Here is a 24,426-nt window from a genome sequence, read left to right as displayed (position 1 = left end):
GGGGGCTGCGGGGAGTTGGAGGTTGGGGGGGCTGACCAGACGGGGGCGTGCCTTTGCCCGGATTGGCTGCAGGAGGCTGACGCGAGGCCCCGGGGGTTGGCTTGGGGAGTGGGAGCGGGGTGGGGTGGGTGCTGGGTGCCGGAGCTGCGGGCCCGGCGCGCTCAGAAACATGCTGAGGTCCCGGCGGCTCTTCCAGCAGCGGCAGCGGCTCCAGCAGCAGCGGCGGCGGCGGCGGCGGCGGCAGCGACAGCGCTCGGCTCCGGCGGGAAAGGCGCCCGGCGCCCATGCCTCCGGCCCCGCGCCGCGGCTGCCCTGACCCGGCCGCGACCTCCCTCTGCGCACCCCGCCGTCCAGGCTTCTGGGGTGTTCCCCAACCAAGGCCCAGCCCTGCCACACCCCCCGCCTCCGGCCTCCGCAACTCGGCATGGGCGCGGGGGCGCTCGTCCTGGGCGCCTCCGAGCCCGGTAACCTGTCGTCGGCCGCACCGCTCCCCGACGGCGTGGCCACCGCGGCGCGGCTGCTGGTGCCCGCGTCGCCGCCCGCCTCGTTGCTGCCTCCCGCCAGCGAAGGCCCCGAGCCGCTGTCGCAGCAGTGGACGGCGGGCATGGGTCTGCTGATGGCGCTCATCGTGCTGCTCATCGTGGCGGGCAACGTGCTGGTGATCGTGGCCATCGCCAAGACGCCGCGGCTGCAGACGCTCACCAACCTCTTCATCATGTCCCTGGCCAGCGCCGACCTGGTCATGGGGCTGCTGGTGGTGCCGTTCGGGGCCACCATCGTGGTGTGGGGCCGCTGGGAGTACGGCTCCTTCTTCTGCGAGCTGTGGACCTCGGTGGACGTGCTGTGCGTGACGGCCAGCATCGAGACCCTGTGTGTCATCGCCCTGGACCGCTACCTCGCCATCACCTCGCCCTTCCGCTACCAGAGCCTGCTGACGCGCGCGCGGGCGCGGGGCCTCGTGTGCACCGTGTGGGCCATCTCAGCCCTGGTGTCCTTCCTGCCCATCCTCATGCATTGGTGGCGGGCGGAGAGCGACGAGGCGCGCCGCTGCTACAACGACCCCAAGTGCTGCGATTTCGTCACCAACCGGGCCTACGCCATCGCCTCGTCCGTGGTCTCCTTCTACGTGCCCCTGTGCATCATGGCCTTCGTGTACCTGCGGGTGTTCCGCGAGGCCCAGAAGCAGGTGAAGAAGATCGACAGCTGCGAGCGCCGTTTCCTCGGCGGCCCCGCGCGGCCGCCCTCGCCCTCGCCCTCGCCCTCGCCCTCGCCGGTCCCCGCGCCCGCGCCGCCGCCGGGACCCCTGCGCCCCGCCGCCGCCGCTGCCACCACCGTCCCGCTGGTCAACGGACGTGCGGGTAAGCGGCGGCCCTCGCGCCTCGTGGCCCTGCGCGAGCAGAAGGCGCTCAAGACGCTGGGCATCATCATGGGCGTGTTCACGCTCTGTTGGCTGCCCTTCTTCCTGGCCAACGTGGTGAAGGCCTTCCACCGCGAGCTGGTGCCCGACCGCCTCTTCGTCTTCTTCAACTGGCTGGGCTACGCCAACTCGGCCTTCAACCCCATCATCTACTGCCGCAGCCCCGACTTCCGCAACGCCTTCCAGCGACTGCTCTGCTGCGCGCGCAGGGCTGCCCGCCGGCGCCACGCGGCTCACGGAGACCGGCCGCGCGCCTCGGGCTGTCTGGCCCGGCCCGGACCCCCGCCGTCGCCCGGGGCCGCCTCGGACGACGACGACGACGATGTCGTCGGGGCCACGCAGCCCGCGCGCCTGCTGGAGCCCTGGGCCGGCTGCAACGGCGGGGCGGCGGCGGACAGCGACTCGAGCCTGGACGAGCCGTGCCGCCCCGGATTCGCCTCGGAGTCCAAGGTGTAGGGCCCGGCGCCGGGCGAGGACGCCGGGCACCCCGGGAGGAGGAGAGCCCGGGCGCCCCGGAACGACTTCCCGGGGGAACGAGGAGATCTGTGTTTACTCAAGACCGAAAGCAGGTGAACTCGAAGCCCACAATCCTCGTCTGAATCATCCGAGGCAAACAGAAAAGCCACGGACCATTGCACAAAAAGGAAAGTTTGGGGAGGGATGGGAGAGTGGCTTGCTGATGTTCCTTGGTTTTTTTTCTTTCTTTCTTCCTTTTTTTTTTTTTTTTTTTTTTTTTTCTGTTTGTGGTCCGGCCTTCTTTTGTATGTGCGTGTGATGCATCTTTAGATTTTTTTTCCCCCACGTTGGTTTTTGACACTCTCTGCGAGGACCGGAGTGGAAGTTGGGTGGGTTAGGGGAAGGAAGAAGCATTAGGAGGGGATTAAAATCGATCAGCGTGGCTCCTATCCCTTTCCCAGGAACAGGAGCAGTCTACCAGCCAAAGGGAGGAGAATGACAGTTTGTCAAGACGTATTTTCTTTTGCTTTCCAGATAAATTTCATTTTAATTTCTAAGTAATGAGTTCTGCTGTCATGAAAGCAAAGAGAAAGGATGGAGGCAAAAAAAAAAAAATTCACGTTTCAAGAAATGTTAAGCTCTTCTTGGAACAAGCCCCACCTTGCTTTCCTTGTGTAGGGCAAACCCGCCGTCCCCCGCGCGCCTGGGTGGTCAGGCTGAGGGATTTCTACCTCACACTGTGCGTTTGCACAGCAGATAGAACGACTTGTTTATATTAAACAGCTTATTTATGTATCAATATTAGTTGGAAGGACCAGGCGCAGAGCCTCTCTCTGTGACATGTGACTCTGTCAATTGAAGACAGGACATTAGAGAGAGAGAAACAGTTCAGATTACTGCACATGTGGATAAAAACAAAAACAACAAAAAAAAGGAGTGGTTCAAAATGCCATTTTTGCACAGTGTTAGGAATTACAAAGTCCACAGGAGATGTTACTTGCACAAAAAGAAATTAAATATTTTTTAAAGGGGGAGGGGCTGGGCAGATCTTAAAAACTAAAATAAAATTCAAACTCTACTTCTGTTGTCTAGTATGTTATTGAGCTAATGATTTATTGGGGAAAATACCTTTTTATACTCCTTTATCATGGTACTGTAACTGTATCCATATTATAAATATAATTATCTTAAGGATTTTTTATTTTTTTTTTATGTCCAAGTGCCCACGTGAATTTGCTGGTGAAAGTTAGCACTTGTGTGTGAACTCTACTTCCTCTTGTGTGTTTTACCAAGTATTTATACTCTGGTGCAACTAACTACTGTGTGAGGAATTGGTCCATGTGCAATAAATACCAATGAAGCACAATCAAGATTATGTACTGTGTGTCTGTAAAGGGTCAGTGATAATGAAAAAGACAGTTTGTTTTGTTCAAAATATAGACTGGATTTCCCATAGAGCTCTTTTAATAGACTTTCATGACTCAATAACATAGCAAAATGCCTCCAGACCTAAATAAGGTGTTTACCTACTGAGAGCTGCAGATTTGCCCTAAATTTTCACAGCCAGATTCAAGGTATTCTAGACTACTTGTAGGCACTTTCAAGATCCCATCTGCTGCACTTGACTTAAGAAGTGACATTTGGGATTGCGTATCTCCTAAAAAAAAAAAACAAAAAGTGATGCGGTCATTTAACTCAGCTGCAACTTTTCATGGAAATGCAGGAAAGACTAACTCATTGAATGATCAGTTGCCTACTTGGAATGCAATAAGTGGCTTCCACAGCTTATTTTTGTTTTCCAATAGAAAATCACAGCCTGCAGATGATCAGTGTGTGCAGATTTCTCCAGAGGCTGTTTAGAATGAAAAATGCTTTCATGGTTAAGCAAAAATGTATAAAAGGACTTCTGAAGTAAATGTTTTTTCTCTTATGTAGTTAAATAAATCATTTTGCCAGAAGTTCTGGGTGGACAGATCATAGATAAAAGCAAGTGTGAAGGGATTTAAGTTTCTAACAAAATTACGGCACCCGAAGGATGGGGTATTTTTCATAAAGTTATTTCCTAAAGGAAAGGATAGTGCAAATCTGTTCTGAGATTAATTTTACTTTCTCCAAAATATATTTAAAGTACTTACTATATTTTTAAATAAGCTTTTTATTTCATGACCGTACAGTAAATAAGCCAAAGTAAAGAATATTAACTTCTGGCTTATGCTACACTTTAAATGAGCAGAATATTCTCTAACAAGGAAAAGTTGAGACTGAACATTCTTTTTTGCAACGGCATACTCTAAAGACAAGGCAACCTTCTTCTGAGAAAGGTTAATGACGTGGATGTTTTAGAGACCAGCGGAAGGTTGCATGAACGGTAACAGCCTCAACAAAAGCTGCTATGAAGTTTAACCCCTTTCCAGCAAAAAGTAAATAAATAAATAAATAAATAAAAAGGAAAAAGGAGAGCTTCTTTAAGAATACAAAGATAAATACTTAAAGAAACATGTTTTGAAGAATGTAAAATCAGTCTCAGGATGAAATGTCACTGTAATTTCCCTAGGAACCAAATATGGTTAATTTCTATCCACCCCCGACCATGAGTACATAAGATGCATTTTCTTAGGGGTTTTGTCCTTCTTTGTTTGAAATACTAAACACAGAAGTACCAGGTAAATGCTTCATTTTCTTGGTTTCCTATTTATTTGCTTATTTTGTCTAGATGTCTTCACATTTAAATAAAAAAAATCTTCCCAGCCCAAAACATATATGCAGGCCTGTCAAATCTCAGGTCTTAAAATCACTCAGGTCTTAAAATCATGAAAGTCCTTTAAGCTTTAAGAACAAATGTGTATAATTTAACTACTTAGTACACAGGTTTAGTCACTTTAGTGAGTGAGAGGAAACCACTATAATCTTGGGGCCGGTGTCTATGTATTGGCAGGAAATAGAAAAGATTTTTGTGTGATCTCCCAAGCTCTCCAACTGAGAATTACATGGATTCAGAAACAGACCATGTCAGTGATTCCAAATCCCCATGAAGACTACTTTTTGTCTCTTTTGAAGAAGGCAGCCATTGATTTATAATAGGAAATGTGGGGAAGCTGGGCTGTCAGTCCCAGTAGTGATGGTAGTGGGAGGAGAAAGCAGCCAGTCCTGCTTAATCTGGTGAGAATGTGAACTGCAGAAATAGGAAGAGGGCATTGAGTGTGCAAAAGGGCAGCCTTACCCATAGGCTTGTGTGTATCAATGTACCAAAAGCATAAACCTTAAAATCAAAGCAGGAAAATCTGATCAAGATTCATAATTTGCTACATTGGAAGTTACATTCAGGTTGAACACTAACAAGAACTCAATGGAGATTTTCCAGGATGTATAAATTCTCTCTTCGACGTAGAAATGTGTAATTGGTATAGCATATGGCTTCATCCTTTGGTGAACTTGCCTATATAAAACTTTGCAAATAGAGTTTATTTATTTGTTTCTTAGTCTATGCTTTCTTTGGAATTGGAATTATTAGTAACTCTTAAGTGGCTATTGTGAAATCTTTCCTTGTTAAGCACATTTTCCTAGCTTATTTTAATTTCACATTTTGTTGAATGTGCCGACTTCCTCTGGCAGTATATAGAATTGCCAGACACAAATTCTGCACCCAAAGTATCAGGGCAATATTAACATTTAAGTTTTTTGCAAGAGGTTCTCAGCAAGGATCTAAAGAAAAATTATTCTACAACTTTTGCTGCCAGTTGTGAAAGACTTTTTTTAAAATGTTTTTAACCAAGCTGGACTCATTCGTTTATTTGAAGGAAAAAAAAACCTTAGAAGTAAATTAACCACATTGGCACAGATAATGTCATTTTATTTGTACATTTCTGGCATAATGTGCTGAGAAATACTAATTCTTTTGACTCCCTGCCAATTTTCTACTAATCAAAATGGAGAAGATATGCACTGTTTGGATTATACCTAAAAATAGTTGTGCTACAGTCACATCAGCAAATGGAATTAAATTAATTTCTGTTTCTTCCTCTTCACATACACCCTCTGCACCATTTAAATTTCCATCTAGAATATTGCTCCTGAATCTCATAATTTTTTATTCAATGCATCCCAAATAACATTACTACATTGCAATGATTTTTAAGCAAACTCTATTGAACTACTCTTCTGGCAGGATAGCACTCTCCAAAAAATGCCATGTTTAGTCTGCTCTCATTTAAGGATCCTCTACTGGATAGCTGTTATAATGCAATCAAAGAGGTAGGAATACTAGAAATAGATTCTTTGTAGGCTAATTTACCTCATCAATAGTCTTTTTACCCTTTTGTAGGTGGAGGGCGATAGTGACTGAATCAATCAGATTCAATTATGTGGTCATAGAACAGAGAAGTGGTTTCAAATCCGATGGCTCTAATGACAGACTGCAAAAATGGTAGCTCCAGGAAGCTCCCACAGTGCTGGCACTATCAGAGCCTGATCTTTGCAGTAACGTGAGCAGCACCCAGGACGGCTTTGTAAGCAACTGCCTTTAAACCTTTGCCTTCTCTTGGATGCTTGGCAGTGATCACGTCCTCAGCTTCTCACTGAAGATCATTCTTGTCTTAGAAACACCATACTCACTAGCCCTTTTTGGAGCACTTCTTTTTTATTTCTTCTCTCCTTTCCTTTTTTTTTTTTTTTTTTCTTTTGAGACGGAGTCTTGCTCTGTTGCCCAGACTGGAGTGCAGTGGCGCAATCTCGGCTCACTGCAACCTCCACCTCCCGGGTTCATGCCGTTCTCCTGCCTCAGCCTCCCAAGTAGCTGGGACTACAAGTGCCCACCACCCTGCCTGGCCGATTTTTTTTATTTTTTAGTAGAGACGGAGTTTCACCATGTTAGCCAGGATGGTCTCTATCTCCTGACCTCTTGATCCGCTCACCTCGGCCTCCCAAAGTGCTAGGATTACAGGCTTAAGACACTGCGCCCAGGGTTGGAGCACTTCTTCAATTCTTTCTAGGACAGGGTCCCACTCTGTTGCCCAGGCTGGTAGTGCAGTGGCACAATCATGGCTTACTGCAGCCTCGACCTCCCAGGTTCAGGTGGTCCTCCCACCTAAGCCTCCTGAGTGAGTAGTTGGGACTCCAGCCCTGTGCCACCAAGCCTGGAATTTTTTTTTTTTTTTTGTATTTTTTGTAGAGACAGAGTCTCCCTATGTTGCCCAGGCTGCTCTCGAACTCCAGGGCTCAAGCAGTCCGCCTGCCTTGGCCTCCCAAAGTGCTGAAAATATGAGCTTGAGCCACCATGCCCGGCCTTCAATTTTCGAATAAGCTAGAAACATCTAGAACATCTAGTTCTTGATACATTTATTTTCCTGGGAGCATGGATTTCTCACAAATCATTTCCTAAAGCTCTGATTTTCAACATCTCTCAACATTTACAGTTCCATTTTTCCTCTTTCCATATTCCCTTGCTAATAGCTGTTAATTAGGAGTAGCAAGACCACACTGTTTTCTTCCCACTTATGACACAAAACTTACCTATGATGCATTTTAAATGTCAAGTTTGGGTTTCTTCCTGAGAATTTCAGTATTGCTCACAATTAGGTGGCAACTCCAAGCAGATAACAAGTTAAATACTTGTTTGTATTTTCCTATCAAAGGTGTTTAGGATGAGTTTAATATTTGGGGTGTGGGACTATCTTAGCCTTTCTTTTTTCTGATATTTTCACTTCGTAACCATGTGACCTTGTCAGTCTCATTATCTTGGTTTCAAAAGGTAACATTAGTTGTTCCACCTTCAACTGTTTGCAAATTAGTTTTGCTAATTATTATTAGGCTAGCTGATTTGTGAGAATTGTGGGTAAAATTTTAGGGGTGTGGAAAACTCTTTCAAGCAGATGGCCCACTGTGGCCACAATGTCTGTCTAACTGTAGTTACCACTGTGCCCAATGACCCTGGGGAAGTCAATCAGTTTCCTTGCCGTTCAGGTTCACTTCCTACAAAGCCTGATCAGTAGCCTCTGTTTGCAAATCTCTTTGAGATGCTATGACAGAAGTTCTTTGCTTTGCAAAGTCTATCGTTTTGAATACTTTCTCCTGGCCTCCTTTTCCCTTTCCGAGCAACTCCACCCACAGAAATCCCTCCGTCTTCTTTTTTTTTTTTTTTTTTAAGTGAAAAGAACAACTAAGAATAGCAAAAATATATATAATAGCCCATGCATTCAAACAAATGGTCCTTCATTCTTTGGTGCACTTAAAATTCCACAGAAACCACAACTGAATAAAATAATCTTCCCAAACATCGGATTAAAAAACCTGTTTGCTCTGTGCTGAGCAAAAGTGATTGTTTAATGATTCTTAACCCACGGCCACTTTGAGAAAGGAGAGCCAATTTGGAAAATTACTCAACTCTACAATTTTGCATTGAATTATAAATACTAAAAGCAACAATCTTATTCTTCTTTTTCTTGGAATAGCAATTCAGAGATGAAACGCGCTGAGAGCAACAAGAGTTTATATTTTTGCACACCCCTCCTTTATGGGTTGCAAGGTATTGAGTTTTTCTGTTCCCAACCTAATAAACAGGAACAAATCTACAGGAACTTTACTGGCTTACAATTTCTGTTATGTTAACTACAGGAACGCACCTGCAATCTTGAAGTCCTTGTAAAAAAATGCTGTTAAACAGTAAACATTAATAGACATTCCAATAACATTTTCTTCACTCAAGAGATTTTTTTAAACCATTGTAAGTAACATTTTAGTAAGATGCTCTTTTTAAAGAACTCATTGCACTTAACTGATTTTGTGATCAATTCAGAGATAGTATGGTTTTTTTTTTCTTTTCTTTTCTTAAAATAGGCATACGTAAGTAAAACTGAGTCACTCAGAAAAATTCCAGACTCTTCAGCATGGGAAAGATCTTGATGTGTCTAGTAAACACTACCCCAGCCCCATGCAAGGTTATACCTAGATCAGTGCAGATCTAGAGAGATGATCTGGTGAGATCATTTTGAGATTTAAAGACCTGGTCTGCTAAATAGCCTATCCAATCAGCAAATGTTTCCTTACAGAAGACCCAAATCCCTCATCCTGTTTTCACTCATGACTGATCTCAGAGAAATCTGAAAACTGAGGACTGAGCCACTATTCTATACAAAAATCCTTTCGATGGCCAGGCATAGTGGCTCACACCTGTAATCCCAGCACTTTGGGAGGCCGAAGCGGGTGGATCGCTTGAGCCCAGGAGTTCGAGACCAGCCTGGGCAACATAGCAAAACCTCATCTCTACCAAAAATACAAAAGTTAACCGGACATGGTGGCACGTGAGTGTAATCCCAGCTTCTCAGGAGGCTGAGGTGGGAGGATCACTTGAGCCCAGGAGGTCAAGGCTGCAGTGAGCCCTGATTGTGCCACTGTGACAGAGTGAGACCCTGTCTCAAAAAAAAAAAAAAAAACAAAAACCCTCTTGATGATATACATGTAAAACTGTGACACCCTCTTCTCAGCTTTCTATGCACTCAATAATTCCATTTCCATTATAAGCAACTTCAAATCCATTCATTCTTTCTGTTGTTCACTCGGGAATCATTTCCAGTAACAGGGATTCCTCTTAGAGACAAGAAAGAGCAAAACATGGCACATAATATTAAGTTCAGACCTGGTCTGATGTCATCAATATGTCATCATTCCTGGAATCATGCTAATAACTTTTTTCAGTCACCAGAGTCCCAAAGCTCTGAAGATCAGAAGAAAATATTGTGCAAAGTGAAGAAGTGTAACACGAAGATTAGTAAATCTTTACAGTACTGCAAAAAGCATCCTGTAAGCATGGAACAAAACAGACAATATACATTTTTAAAATGTAAATTCCATTATAGGTAATTTACATTTTATAAATTATAAAATATATAATATTTTTTTAAAACATAAAATTTTTCTCAGACCAAGCAACCAATTAAAACCCCCTCCCGAAAGGGCACATGTTTACAACTCTCTTCAAACCTTTGGAGTGTTAATATACCTAAAGGGACAAACACATTTTATGTTTGTTTCTTTGAGATGTGGTCTCGCTCTGTCGCCCAGGCTGGAGTGCAGTGGCATAACCACCGGTCACTGTAGCCTCAATCTCCCAGGCTCAAGCGATGCTCCCATCTCACCCTTCCCTGACTAGCTGGGACTACCAGCATGCGCCACCATGCCTGGCTAATTTTTGTATTTTTTATAGACACGCAGTTTTGCCATGTTGCCCAGGCTGGTCTCGAACTCCTGAGCTCAAACAATCCACCAAGGCTCAAGTGATCCTCAGCCTTCTGAGTAGCTGGGACTACAGGCACATGCCACCACATCCAGATTTTTTGTTTGTTTTTGTGGAGACCAGGTCTCCCTATGTTGTCAGAGCTGGTCTCAAACTCCTGAGCTCAATTGATCCGCCAGCCTTGGCCTCCTGAAGTGCTGGGATTGCAGGTGTCAGCCATCGTGCCTGGCAGAGGCAAAATTTTTCACATTATTTGTGCTGGGAAAACACCTGGGAAGCGTAATTATGTAGGGGATTTCTGTGATTAGTCTTTTGTGATTCATATGTTCATCTGCTCTTAATTAAGGGTATCATGTACTGAGTGAGCGTGCTGTATGGGATGCGCCCAGCCTAAAACAGAGCCTGTCCCCAAAGCAGTCACACTATGGTTGGGAAGATTAGACATCCATGTGTTGAAAAATGACAAAGAATGAGGCAGGTGTGGTTGAGTGCCAGATGCTTGGGCCAAAAGTAGGGCTCTAGACCAGTGCTATCTCATAGCAACACAATGCAAGCTATATATTTAATTTTATATTTTCTAGTTCAATTAAAAATTGAAATTAACAGATAAAATTAGTCTTTCAATATGTAATTGATCTAAAACATTTTTATGAGATACTTCACTTTTAAATAACTGAATCTTTGAAATCTGATGTGTATCTTACATTTCTAGCCCATCTTAATTGGAACTAGGCACATTTCAAGGGCGCAGTAGCAGGAGAGAGTGGATGGTAGGGTGGCGTAACCTAGAGGCTGGATAACCACATGGACCTTAGATGAGGAGAGAAAACGACATGAATGGCCATTCCAGGGGACGTTATAAGGAGAAGAAAACTGCATGAACAAAAACCTAGAGATATGGGGAGTCAAGAAGAATGGTCAGACAATGAATAGGCAGTTGCAGGTACTTCATTTTGATAGAGTAATTAGAGATGAAACTGGAAAGTGGTTTGGGAACAGATCAAAAAGTTTATGCAAAAGCGTTGAACTCTAACCTTCCTAAAAGCATGGAGATTTATAAGCAAGAGTGTCAGGATGAAAACAGCGTTTTAGAAAGATTCACCTGGCATCAGAAGGCGTGATGGGTAGATATTAACATCTCACTTAATCTTCAAAGTAATTCTGAGTTAGTAAATTTAAAAATCCCATTGTACAAATCAGAAAACTAAGATTTACGTAATTTCATATACGTGAACTCATTATTAAATTGCTTTATTTTTTGAGACAGCGTCTCACTGTCACCCAGGTTGGAATGCAGTGGTGTGATCTTGGCTCACTGCAACCTCCGCCTCCCGGGCTCAAGTGATCCTCCCACCTCAGCCTCCCAAGTAGCTGGGACTACAGGCAGGTACCACCACACCCGGCTAGTTTTTGTATTTTTTTGTAGAGACAGGGTTTTTCCATGTTGCTCAGTTTGGTCTCAAACTCCTGGTCTCAAGCCTTCAGCCTGCCTCAGCCTCCCAAAGTGCCGGGATTACGGACGTGAGCCACTGTGCCCGGCTGACCTTTTTGACTTTTATGTGTCAACTTCAGGAGCTGACTCAGAGAAACACACTGCTACCAAGCAGGTTTCCGAGTGTGTAAGTATGAGGGCCTGTGAATTGCCCAAGGTCATGCCCCTATGGAGGTAATGCACATGGGCTGAGGCAGTTTGTTCACGGCAACAGGTGAGCAGAGATCAAGTCCAGGTGCCTGACTCCTAAGTTAGTCTCTTTTTCATGTCTCCAAACCACTTGTCTGTTCCCTACCAGACTAGAGGTCCCTTTAGAACTTGCCTTTTTATCTTTAACTCTGCAGTGCCTGATGCGTTACCGCGTACAGGGTGTGCGCTCTGAATATTCATTGACTACATTCTACTAGAGTCAGAGAAACAAGCTCTCCAGCTCCCACGACGGTCCAGGCACATAGTGGTAACAGGCCTAACTAGAGCTGAGCACTGCAAGAAGATGTGAAATAACCCTCTATTTCTTTTGTACATCTAGATTTTCACTATTCAACACAAAGAATAGTTTCTCTAGGAAAAGTGCTAAGCCTCAAATTGTAATGTATAATACATGGCACAACCTCTGCTGGTGTCACAGGAAACAATGAGGTTTTCCGAATATGTCTAAGAAATGCACTTATTTCTACAAATGGCACATCGATTGTTGGAATTCTGTACCTAACCAACATAAATTCTATGACTATGAAGGTGGTATATACTGTATGAAAATGTACATCATTATTTAAAAATAGGCATTTCACCAAAATTGCTAAATGAGAACTATGTGTTCTAAGTTCTAGGTCAACTGTCAATGGGAAAAATACTTGATTTATTTGCCACTTATGGTAGTATAGCTTAAATGGGATTCTTTCCTTTGTGAGAGATCCAGAGACGTTGTTCTCACTGGACTCTACAGGGAAAAAAAAAGCCCCGTCCCAAGCCCCAGTGCATTCCCTGGACCCAAACAGTCATTGTAGCTAAGAGAGCAGATTTCATTTCATCAATGTACAGATTTCTATCTTAAATGTTACTTCTGCCTGTTAATACTGTAAGAAATAATATATCCATAAAAATATATTTAGGGCAAACAAACATCACAGCCCTCTCAAAGTTTCAAAACAGATGCATAATCGTTATCTTCCCATCTTAGCACAAAAGCTAGAGTTTATATGGGATCTTCAGCTGGTCCAAGTTATACCGATTCTTGCCTTTTGACAAAGCATTAAGACTTTATTTGAGATTTTTAAATTGCAGGTGTGTTCTCAGTAATGCAGAATTCATTTTAAATAACATTATATTTTTATTCCCTTACCGGGATTATTGTTTGCAAGAAACTCAGTGTTGAGGCTTCACACTGGGAAGGTGGGAGCCAGGCAGAGGCTGACATGAGGAAACCTCCATGAGCCATGACCTTGGGACATTTGCAGGCCCCCTGCCTCAAACACTCAAGAAACCTATTTGGTAAGAATGCATTTCTCTGTGTCAGCTCCTCAGATTGATATATGAAATCAGAAAGCCACTTTAATAATTCACAAGGTAGCAGGTCACAAGTCCTATTACACACGCTGTGAGCATGACCAAACGTTCTCTGTCTATACACTGGGAAGACAGTTACAGCCAAAAGGTTCGCAGTAATCCTGGGGTCAGAACTGAGAAGCCTGGTTGCAATGACTTACCAGTGCATCCATTTTTACTGTGGCCCAGAACACTGGAAGTTTGCTGGCTTTGAGACCGACTCTTTCCTAAATAGGGATTGGATGGGCACTGCCAGCAGTGGACTCTGTGTCTCTCCTTTTTCTGTCACCAATAGCCAAGTGCCCCTCCCCTCTCCATCCCATTCCCCAGTAGGCAGATTCTTCCTTTATAGAAGGTGAGACACCTAAGCAGGTTGGTCAAGTCATGTTGACCTGACTGTCTCTTTACAAGGGCAACATGTCTTTGCTCTCATCCATTATTTGACTTAGGAGGGCTGGTAGTCAGGAGGCGATTTTGCTGCTTTCCCTCCAACTCTTGAGATTAAAGCGCATCTCCCATAGAAAAGCTACTGGTCCCTTTTCTACATTATAGGAACCCGGGTACTTGGTTCTGTTAATCTTGCTAATGGAAATAGCATTGTTTCCATTTTATTTAATGATACAGCTCTTTTCCTTAAACGCGTTAAACCTGTCTAACCAGCATTCAAATATTTCTTTCTCTGATCTGTATGTCAGATGAATTTGAACTGTAATTACATTTTCCTGATCCATACTGCAGAAACATCTAAGCTAACTGTGCCTCCGAAAATGCCACACTCTTAGGTCATCCTAGGCTGGAACTCTGGACAGAGGTCTAAGAGGTGAATCATGTTTATGCAGGGGATAAAAATGATGGTTTTTTGATGGCACTGAGGCATTGGGTTCAATCTAACACATATTAGATTACAGTTGTAGGGAAAAGTTTGAAATTTGTGGCAAAAAAGATGATTGCACTCTTAGGCTTTTTGTTTCCAACCAATGTAATAATATATTGTCGTCTTACTGCAATTACAATTCAGTAATACAAATACAATTTATAATCATGTATTCATTTGTTTTACCTACTGTGTGCTGGGCCCAATAGTAGTATAGGGCAAGGCAGACACTGTCCTCAAAATCAGGAAGCAACTGTAGCTAATGTTTCCTGGCACTTTTTAAGAATTAGTAGAGACAAAGTAAACAAGTGCTTTTTAGAGTTCATTTATCAGAAATCAGAAATAACTTGCTGGATGTCAGTCCAGTTAGGAAAGGTGAGAAAAGCATTTTATTCCTTTTTAAGGGTGACCACAAAATCCATATATTGGAAATGTCAAAGTTAATATTACATATTAATTACATGCATTAATTATATTACACATGCATATATATGTGTATATATATGTGTATATCTTTTTAGGTAAAATATGTGGGATAGTCCCACAAGCTCTTATCTGAGGCCCCATGGGGCAAGATGTGTTTTGGGATTTAGAATCTGGGGATTTTAGGAAGGTAATATGGTTCGTATACTAGATATTACGTAACACCTAAGCAGATATTAGATATTACATAACACCTAAGCAGGGTCCAGATCAGCGTCTTATAATCAAACATTGGTGTCTCTACTGTGAAATGTATGATTATTCACAGTAAGCGGGTAAATAATGACTATAAATAGCCTTATACCACTTCAAGTCAGATCTTGCTGCCAAATGAGTTCAAGTAAGGTCACGTGTGCTGCCAAATGAGTTATGGAAAAAAATTCTTATCTTCAGAGCTTTCTGGATTTGGGAATTTGGAATAAGAAGTTGTGGACCTATATTATGGAATGTTCTTTTATAGAAAACCATCTACTGTTTAGGAAAGGCAATAAAATATATTTAAACCTACCAGTTACATTACATCAATTGATTTAGTAATAATACTATTCAGCAATTAATTAATTTGAGAATAAACACTTATTTAAATAGTGGCAATTCCAGGGAGATTTTGAACCAACTAAGGTTACATCCTGTTAGCATGTATTAATAGCCAAAGGCATGATTGTGATGCGGGGACAACGTTTTTTTGGAAACAATCCACAGTAGTCAATATATTATATAGCCAACCTTCTGTTTTGCAGAGACCAACCTATCAGCTAAGAAAATATCTTTGGTGAATACAATGCTGATTTCAAAGAATCTCAGAATTGGAAGTGACCTTTAAAAAATCACTGTAGCCCAGCCATCTCTCAGAGCAAAGATTCTTCTTATTCTTGAGACATCAACCCCTTTAAGATTACAAAAGAAAAGGAAAGAAAAAGAAAAAAGGCTATGATCTTCATCCCAGAAAGATGCACATAATCTACATATGAAAATCATCACAACTATTTTCAAGGGATCCATTAAGAATTCCTGCCTTAGATTCTTGCCGTATTTGAAAAGAAAGCTAAGGTAAAATTTCACAGCAATCTTAGTACTGTAAAATAAAGAGAGCTGCTTTATTTTAAGCTGCCTCATAAATTACCTGTGGTCATATGTCTTAGTGTCTTCTCTGACATTTATCTCAACTTATGATTTTCTATGCAGTGTTTATAAGATAAATATTTTGAACTCATTGTGACCCTTGTTTTTATCTTAAAGGTTGGAAAGAGGAAAAGTAATGACATTTTAGCTTTTCTCTTTGTATTTTTACATTCCGTATCATCCATAACTCAGAGGGGTGAAAAAATAAAAAGAAATCCTCTAAGGAAAAGGCCTAAAATGTCCTACTAGTAAATGTATCAAGCATCAATTTTCAGTTTGACATTAACTGAGAAAGGAAATGATGAAGTAAATTTTCTAAGTGTTGAGCTGTCACAGGAAAAAGGATTTGTATTAGTCTCTGGCATGAAATCATGATTTAGATTTGTCAGTATTAGGTACACAATTTCTTTTTTTTGACATTTGTAGGAGACTGAGGGGAGGGTTCCGGGTGTGTTGCAGTGTACACTTCCTTCTGCACTTTCATCTGAACTGTTCATGAAGAGCGTCCTTTTCAGCCTAAGTGTCTGAAGGAGGCTCACCAACCTGCCAAGAGGCAGTGCTATGGCAGATCTGCAGGAGTGCATGAACCCCCAGCCATACTGATTTCTAAGTGAGCAATGGCTTCCTCCACGCATGGACAGGAAAACTTTCCTTGAGCTTCTTTTCATTCAATCTAGCAAAATGGAACATAAATGGTCCCAAGTACAAGCCGGATCCCACCTGAAGTCACCTATTAACTTGGCTCCATCCAACAGCTTGCCTCATTGTCTTCACTTGCACACAAGGAAGGCCAAGCCAGGGAAACACCAGGTAGGCTGGAAAAATAAGCCTAGGTGATTGGTTTCTGGCCCATCATGCAATATTTCTTATCAGGTTTTGCAACTGGGCTTTGGCTGGGCCTCAGCCCAGAGTCTAGGGAGAATGGAGAGCTCCTCCTTAGATTAAGTGGCCAAGGGGTGTGGAGGTTTTCCTCTCACATTGTTACCATTGAGGACCATTTCTTCTCCCCTCCCAGTAGGAGAAAAACACTCAGTCATAATAATTAATGTACTTTGGAGCTATTTGGCGTCAAAAAAATGCCATGAAGATTATAGAACACAGAATCTGAAACAACCTTGAGAACAGTATGCTGAGTCAAAGAACCAGACACAAAAGGCACATCTTGCATGATTCCATTTATATGAAATATCCAAAAAAGGCAAATTCATAGAGACACAATGTAGACTAGTGGTTGCCAGGGGCTGGGAGGAGGGGGAGGGAAGGGTAACTGCTTAATTGGTCTGTGGTTTCTTTTTGGGGTGACGAAAACATTGTGGAACTAGATAGTGGCAGTGGTTACACAACCTTTTGATTATATGAAATGCCACTGAATTGTGAGCTTTAAAATGCCTAAAATGCTGAATTTTATGTTATGTGTCTTTTACCACAATAAAAAGAAAAATCCCATAGGGTTCTTTTCTATTAGGCTCGCAATTTGTTTAGATAAACAAAATCATGTAAAACCAAAACTGGGGAAGCTATTTTAATAAAAGAGAAAGGAAGAAAATTACTGTCACCTGAACAGTGGTGAAGTATATTTTTATCAGAGTTTAACGCATGCAGGGAGGAATCAGTCTTCATAAGCCAATGCGATTTCTTCTTTTTACAGATAAAGAAGTTAAGACTTTTGTGGTAACCTGGTCTTCAGGAGCAGACATCTAGATTTGAGTCTTTTTCTAGGCAGATTTATGGGCTATGTGACTTAACTGCAGTTACCTGGGCTCTCAGAACCTCAGTTTCCACATCAGTAAACTGAAAATATCTAGGGCTGATCTTCCGAAAATATCATCAGACCTCATGATTCACCAAAGCCAAATCAATTAGAAGTTACTTCGAGAAGAGAGAATACCACCATGACAAAGTCTCAGCAGTGCCTCATAAGAAGGAAGTCAAAATGGATATTTATAGGGTTTCGGCACCTAGAGGCACATATGATTCACAGCAGGTCTTTCAAAGTGCAACCGGTTGAGATTGGGCAGGCTTTGCAACATAATAGTGTAAGATTGGCCGGCTTAGCAGCACAAAGGTCTTGAAGCAAGTCTTGACAAGTGAACTGTTGTTTGAATAGCCAGCTGCTTGCCTGTTGTCTCAGATAAATTCCTACAGGAATTTTCTGAAGCAAACTGTGCAGTTATTTATTGATTTACAGACTTACTCCTGTTGAGGGAAGAGTTCCTGGAACAAACAGCTAAATTGTGATAACACAGGTGGTCTCAGTTTCAGTCCTCAGTCTGTCATGTCTGATACTGGCTGGAGTTCCCAGAGATGCTATGGTCACGTGTCAAGCGCATAGCCTGGGAACTCAATAAATCCTTCATTTTTCCCCAAAGCATCACCACCATTCCCTCTCAAAACTCGCTCCTTGATAGTGAATCTCTGTCAGAACTAGAAGCAAGGTTTGTGCTGTACAGACTGGAACCCTTCCTGCCATCCACTGGCGGACTGGGCTCCACTTCTTTGGTCAAAGGCAAATTCATTCAGCTACAATAAAAAGTCCCAAGTCTTTTCACCACTCTGAATAAGGCAGCAGCAGAACGCAGGGTTATGATGCTGACAGACCAAAGCCCTAGGTTCCCTGTCGCTTGATTTGTGACCCTAGGCCAGTTATCTCCCTCTTTCAGCCTCACTTCCTCATCCAGAAGATGAGGACTATCGTGCTTAGCACACAATACATATTCGGCTAACTTTTTAAATTAAGTAAATTGTTGTCTTAAATTTTATTTAAATTTTTTTTCTAAGGTTGCATAAAGATGAAATTTTCTTGTTTTGTTTCCATTTGTTTCCGGTTGTCTCTTATCTTCTGGGAGGACCTGGGTTACGGCTCCCTGGACATGAAGGAATCAGTCTTTCATGTGGGATCCTGGGCCTGACCTGTTCAGAGGGAGAATGCAGAATCTCACGGGACAAGGTGGGTGCAAGGGACCCACAGACAGATTTTTCAAACCAAAGGTTTCACATTTCTTAGATAAACATGATCAAGTCTAAAAATATCCATTCTTAGCTACTCTCCTCTTCTCTTTTCCTATGACTTTCAACACCCTTCATGTGGTTGAAATTTGTAGCCAGTCCCATTCAACCTGCTTTGCTGCCTAGGGGTCAAGTATAACAGAGTTTTGTTTGTTTGTTTGTTTGTTTGTTTGTTTTTGTTTTTGTTTTTGCAGTCTTTATTTGTATAAACTAGTAGTTTTCTGATCTATAGAATCATCCACATCCATATGGCAGGTCAAATACATGCTATCAGAGATTTGTGGATAATTCTAATTTTGAACACTTCAAATGAAAGCTTTCAGAAAAGGCCCCTGAACTGGGGATTGGGACCTGCATGGGTTCTAATTCTCTCTGCTCCCAGTAAGTTTGGGGGAGTAATTTTATATCTGGTAACCCCAGTGTTGAATGTGCAAAGGCTGCTGGTTGAACCAGGTAACCGCTAAGGTATTTTCTTAGCTCTGATTAATTGTAATTACCCTACTTTTAACCATTGATGTTAAAAGTTCAGGCTTTCCTTGAAGGCAAATCCCATCACTTTCTCAGGGGTATTAAAAGAAATCCAAGTTAATTAATTAATTTATATCTTTATGTCAAGAAACATTTATTGAGCTCCAACTAGAAGCCAGGTACTATTAGGTCATGGGGTCATGGAAACCCAGGGTGCTGGAGACCTGGAGGAGGACGTGACCAACATAAGTCTCTAACTCAGCAGGGTTTACTGTGAGACCCCCAAGGAGGGAGCAGATTCTAACACTGGCTGGGACAGTCAGGGACAGCATCACCCACAAGGTACCAATGGACTGAAACTTGGATGGGGGATAGTTTTTGACAAGATGAAAAGCACATTCCAAGCAGAAGGGAGAAACTCTCAAAGGCTTGCAGGCAAAAAAGAGCAAAGGACGTGTTCTGTGTTCCAAAGACAGCAGGAACATTTGCATGGCCGGGGCAGAGGCTGCCAGGCTGGCCCAGTGGGAAAGGATTCCTGATAACAGGCAAAAGCTGGATTGGGAAGGAGTTTATATATCTTAATAAGAATTTTGGACTTCATTCTGTAGGGAAGAGAGTCACTGAAGATTTTAAGTACAAGAATAACTGGGTCAGATTTGAGTTTTTTCACAAGCAATCCCGGTCACAGAGGAGATGGATGGGTGGAAAAAGAACTAAAGAAGATGGCAAGAGAAGGTCATCGATTTCAAAATGGGAGACAGGTGGAAGAGCAGTCTGGGGAAGTTCACAGTAAATGGATGTGTGGTTTAAGACTCTTGCATCTGTGGGGGTGCGGGGAGAGATGGCCACCAAGCAGCTAGGAAAATAGATTTGTGCCTCAGGGAAGGGTTAGAGAACAAGGGACTTGTTGGAGGGACTTTTCACTTTTAACTTCAGGTTAGAAGTTAAATGCAAAAACGATCTAATACCCCCAAAACACCCCAAAATAAGTAGGAAAATAATGATGAGGAGAAGACAAATGATGGGGAAGAGAACAGTCATTTCTACAATTTTCCTTGGGCTGGTTTTCAAAACGGCAAGTCTTTTTTACATGTTGAAGGATAAATACCTCTTTTTGATAGCCAATTTAGGCATCATATGAATATAATAATGGCCTCAACACTCTGCCATGATGCCCTGAGTAACTGTAAATGCTCAAGATGCACAAAGATGCAAGATCCAAGGATACATCTGCATACGTCCACTGAAGATCACATTTTAAACCTTAATAGCTTAATAACAGACAAGAAAAATATAGATTCCAGTATTATTAAATATGTATGCATGTGTATCCATATATGTGGTGTGTGAGTGGTGTGTGTGTGTGTGTTCATATTCTTTCTCCTCCTAGGAAAAGATGATGTATTAGCTCAGGTGAGTTGCCCAGGAATAGCTAGGAAAAGGTCATGCTCTCCTTCTTCAGAGTTTCAGCCTGTTGTCCTCATATGCCCAGTTTATGCAGGACTTTTCCCTACATCATCAAAAGAATGTGTTTGGCACTGGGGCCTCAGTATCAAGCAGACAACATAGTTCTTACTTACTTTAGAAGTGCAACTGGTAGAATAAAGAGCCTGAGAACCGGAACTGCTGCCAGAAATAGCAGGGCAAATTCACCCACTTCCAAGAAGGTCACTCAGTCTCAGAACAGGGTGCAGGCAGATTGAAACAAATTCTTGGCACCGCCTGTGCCATGCCTGCCTGTTGCATAATGAACAACCCTTAGTTCCCTTGATTGAGAGCGCTGGTGTTGACCCGGCATTTTCTGTTCCTCTCTGTTATATCACTTTCCAGCCCATGTCAAAACAATCACTATTGTCAGTGACCTTCCCTAATAACTCAGTCTCTCTTCTGTATTTAACAGCTACCAGTTGAGAATCCTATTTTTAACAAAACAAGTATAACCTAAGAGCTGTCATCTGTCAGGTTTTAAATGTTTGTTAAAAAATAGGAGTCCCAAACATGTAGCCATTAGGCAACAGAAAGCCATAAACAATGGGAAGAGCAAGCAACAGCAGGAGACGTTAATCACCTCTGACTTCATTACTAAACCTCCACTTTGGAAGGGCCACAGTCAGTGGCAAATCATGCAGAGTTGGAGGGTGATTGCTCTTAACAGGAGCAGTTCTACTGACCTTCAGGAAATTATGTCCTGTGGACATCCTGCTCACGTTAATAAATGAGAGCAATGCTCTTTTGGTGGAGGGAGAGGACCTGTCCTAGAGTAACAATTGGAAAAATAAGGTAATGTCTCAAGAAAGATGCATAACTCAGGAGAGTGCTTTGAAACCATGGCTAATTTTTCGTCTTTTACTTAGCACCACACGAACCGCTTTTATGCATTACATCACTTGACCTAAGAGAACACTGTGAGGCAAGTACTGTGTTGTCACATTTTACTGATGAGGAAACTGAGGCTTAGAGAAGGTCAAATAACTGGCCTAAAAATACAGAGCTGGGAAATGGCTGTATAGGACTTCAGGAACCCAGGCACTTTCCATAGAGCCCACCCTCTTAACCACTCCATTCTATCTCCTACCTGTGACCCAAAATGCCCTTTTATGAAAACTGAAACAGAAGCACCACCTCCCCACCCCACTGCTGGACTTTCTGATTCAAGCCACACTTGGCCACAAGGGTGGTGGCAGCCTGGGTTCCAGTCAAGAGAGAACTCTCTAAATCATCCTCCCGTTGGGGAGTGAAGGTTGCAGTTTGCTCCATGGCCTCATTCTCTCTGATTCAACACTCCGCCACGATGCCCTGAGTAATTATAAATGCTCAAGTTGCACAAAGATGCAAGGTCCAAGGATACAGCTGTATATACGTCCACTGAAGGTCACATTTTCAACCTTAATAGCTTCCGTTTTTACCCAGGCCCATGACTCCTTTTCTTTTCTCATGCATGATAGAATATGTGTTTTTCTTGCTGAGCTATACCCTACGCATTTCCTTGGTCTTACCTTCATAGTATTTTTCCACTATTTCCTTTGATTTAGGGAAATTCAAGCTTTCAAATCTACAGAGCCCTAGGACATGGGAGACTATTAAGTTCACTAGAGCAGAAGATCTTTAAATAGTAGCCCCTGGTAAGTTGGATTCTGCATCATTAATAATCACCTGGAGGACAGAGGAACAGAGTCCCGCTAATTGACAATCACCCAGAAATAAATATAAAAATCTCTGAAATGCTAATTGTTAAGTGTTTATTGAGGCCCATCATATGCCTGTGCTGAATACTAAAGTACCAAAACATTTCCAAAGAACTTACCATCTGATTGTACTCCAAAGAATAGAGGCAAGTATGATATTATATGTAATCAAGTGTGAAACTGTGCACAATGTGGTTCAATTGATGGCAGTTTGTTGTATAATCATGTTTTGGTCACACACCTACAATATAAAGGGAGCTACTATTTTTCTCAGTTAAAATTCAAACAAAAGTCCATAATTTTCTGTGAGAAGCTATGACATCACAATAAAGACACTGATCAGGATTTTTTTTCTTTCTGGCATTTAGATTTTTTTTATTTGAAGCTCTTTTAATGTCTTTGAAATATTTAATAAGAAATTCAGTTACTATTAAATATGCAGTTATTAGCCACAGATAGTACTTCTCATTGTAAATAAAAGTTATTTTCCCAGCACCTACTTGCTCCTTAAATGTTATTTCAAAAATCCATTCTGTATGATGACACTGTTCTTAGGATTTTACTTTTGGAATCCAAATAACAATAATGTTCCCTTTCTCCCCGTGAAACGCACCTGTTAGGAGCCCTGATGACACAGAAAGAATTCTCAAGGTCTCCTAGAGAAAATACTCCATCAACTTTACGGCCAACGTGAGATTTTGAAGAAGGGAAGACAAGTGCAACCGGTTGAGGACGGCGCACAGAGGGCTTCTAAATTCTTCTGCAGTTTGTAGTGCTACAGATAAGTTTTTCCATGGGGCAGTCCAACCTCTGTTGCTGCAAGACCTGTTTTGTTTTTTTTTTTAAACAAGTCAGTAAACTAACTGGAACTTCTGTTAAGTCTTGTGACTCTGTATAAATGGGTGCAGATTTAACTTGACACGTTAATTTCTTTCTAGAAAACAATTTATATTCATAGAATCATGGAATCCCAGAGAGGGAAGGGCCTTTGCAGTCAGCCGGTCCAAACACCAATCTCGTGCTCGTATTGTTCATTTCAAAAGCAGTCTGTGTTCGAGAGCAGCTGCGCTCAGACCCCAGAGGCTGGTATTTTGCACGTCCTCTGTCCCGTCAGGGTCGTTCAGGATGAACATCACTCGGTGGTGATTATTTTTGCTGGGTGGTACGGACAGATTCTGAGTGATAGGTTGGTAGTTTGTGAGGATTAGGGATTTTGAAAAATACTCGGCCGGGCGCGGTGGCTCAAGCCTGTAATCCCAGCACTTTGGGAGGCCGAGATGGGCGGATCACGAGGTCAGGAGATCGAGAGACGATCCCGGCTAACACGGTGAAACCCCGTCTCTACTAAAAAATACAAAAAAATAGCCGGGCGAGGTGGCGGGCGCCTGTAGTCCCAGCTACTCGGGAGGCTGAGGCAGGAGAATGGCGTAAACCCGGGAGGCGGAGCTTGCAGTGAGCTGAGATCCGGCCACTGCACTCCAGCCTGGGTGACAGAGCAAGACTCCGTCTCAAAAAAAAAAAAAAAAAAGAAAAATACTCTTTATAAAGAGACATCCCAATGTTATTATTTTCATGTCTGTGTGAGGAGTCCTAGGCCTAGAAAGACCAAATGGGCACAGCTTGAATCCAGGCCAGGGAGCTCCAAAGCCTACGCTCTGATGCTCTTTCTGGCAAACCACACTACTGGGATATTTTAACAAACCCAAGAAAGAATGAGGGAAAATAAGTTTTTTGTTTTTTGTTTTTTGTTTTTTGTTTTGAGACAGAGTTTTGCTCTTGTTGCCCAGGCTGGAGTGCAATGGCACAATCTCAGCTCTCTGCAACCTCCGCCTCCCAGGTTCAAACGATTCTCCTGCCTCAGCCCCCCGAGTAGCTGGGATTACAGGCGCCTACCACCACACCCGGCTAATTTTTTTGTGATTTTTGTAGAAACAGGGTTTCACCATGTTGGCCAGGCTGGTCTTGAATACCTGACCTCAGGTGATCCTCCCACCTTGGCCTCCCAAAGTGCTGGGATTACAGGCGTGGGCCACCATGTCTGACCTTTTTTTTTTTTTTTTTTTTAGACAGGGTTTCACTTTGTCACCCAGGCTGGAGTACAGTGGGAGGATCTCAGCTTACTGCAGCCTCAACCTCCTGGGATCAAGCGAT

The 24,426-nt window shown here is 42.9% G+C and overlaps 1 protein-coding gene across 1 annotated transcript; it reads left to right on the top strand.

Moving 5' to 3' along the window:
• The first annotated feature begins 264 nt into the window (after window positions 1-264).
• Window positions 265-23,125, top strand: LOC105467031 (adrenoceptor beta 1). The gene is made up of 6 exons (XM_071069092.1): window positions 265-1,986; window positions 15,235-15,544; window positions 16,043-17,681; window positions 18,463-18,563; window positions 22,123-22,212; window positions 22,896-23,125. The coding sequence occupies exon 1, from the start codon at window positions 425-427 to the stop codon at window positions 1,871-1,873; it is 1,449 nt and encodes a 482-aa protein (XP_070925193.1). The 5' UTR covers window positions 265-424; the 3' UTR covers window positions 1,874-1,986; window positions 15,235-15,544; window positions 16,043-17,681; window positions 18,463-18,563; window positions 22,123-22,212; window positions 22,896-23,125.
• The last annotated feature ends 1,301 nt before the right edge of the window (window positions 23,126-24,426 follow it).

The sequence above is a fragment of the Macaca nemestrina genome, chromosome 9, assembly GCF_043159975.1.
Source record: "Macaca nemestrina isolate mMacNem1 chromosome 9, mMacNem.hap1, whole genome shotgun sequence".
NCBI classification, from domain to species: Eukaryota; Metazoa; Chordata; class Mammalia; order Primates; family Cercopithecidae; genus Macaca; species Macaca nemestrina.
This window is presented reverse-complemented; position numbering and strand designations above follow the sequence as displayed.

What these genes read in the sequence shown, in the direction of transcription:
- LOC105467031 (XM_071069092.1), top strand. Translation starts at nt 425, where the DNA reads ATGGGCGCGGGGGCGCTCGTCCTGGGCGCCTCCGAGCCCGGTAACCTG.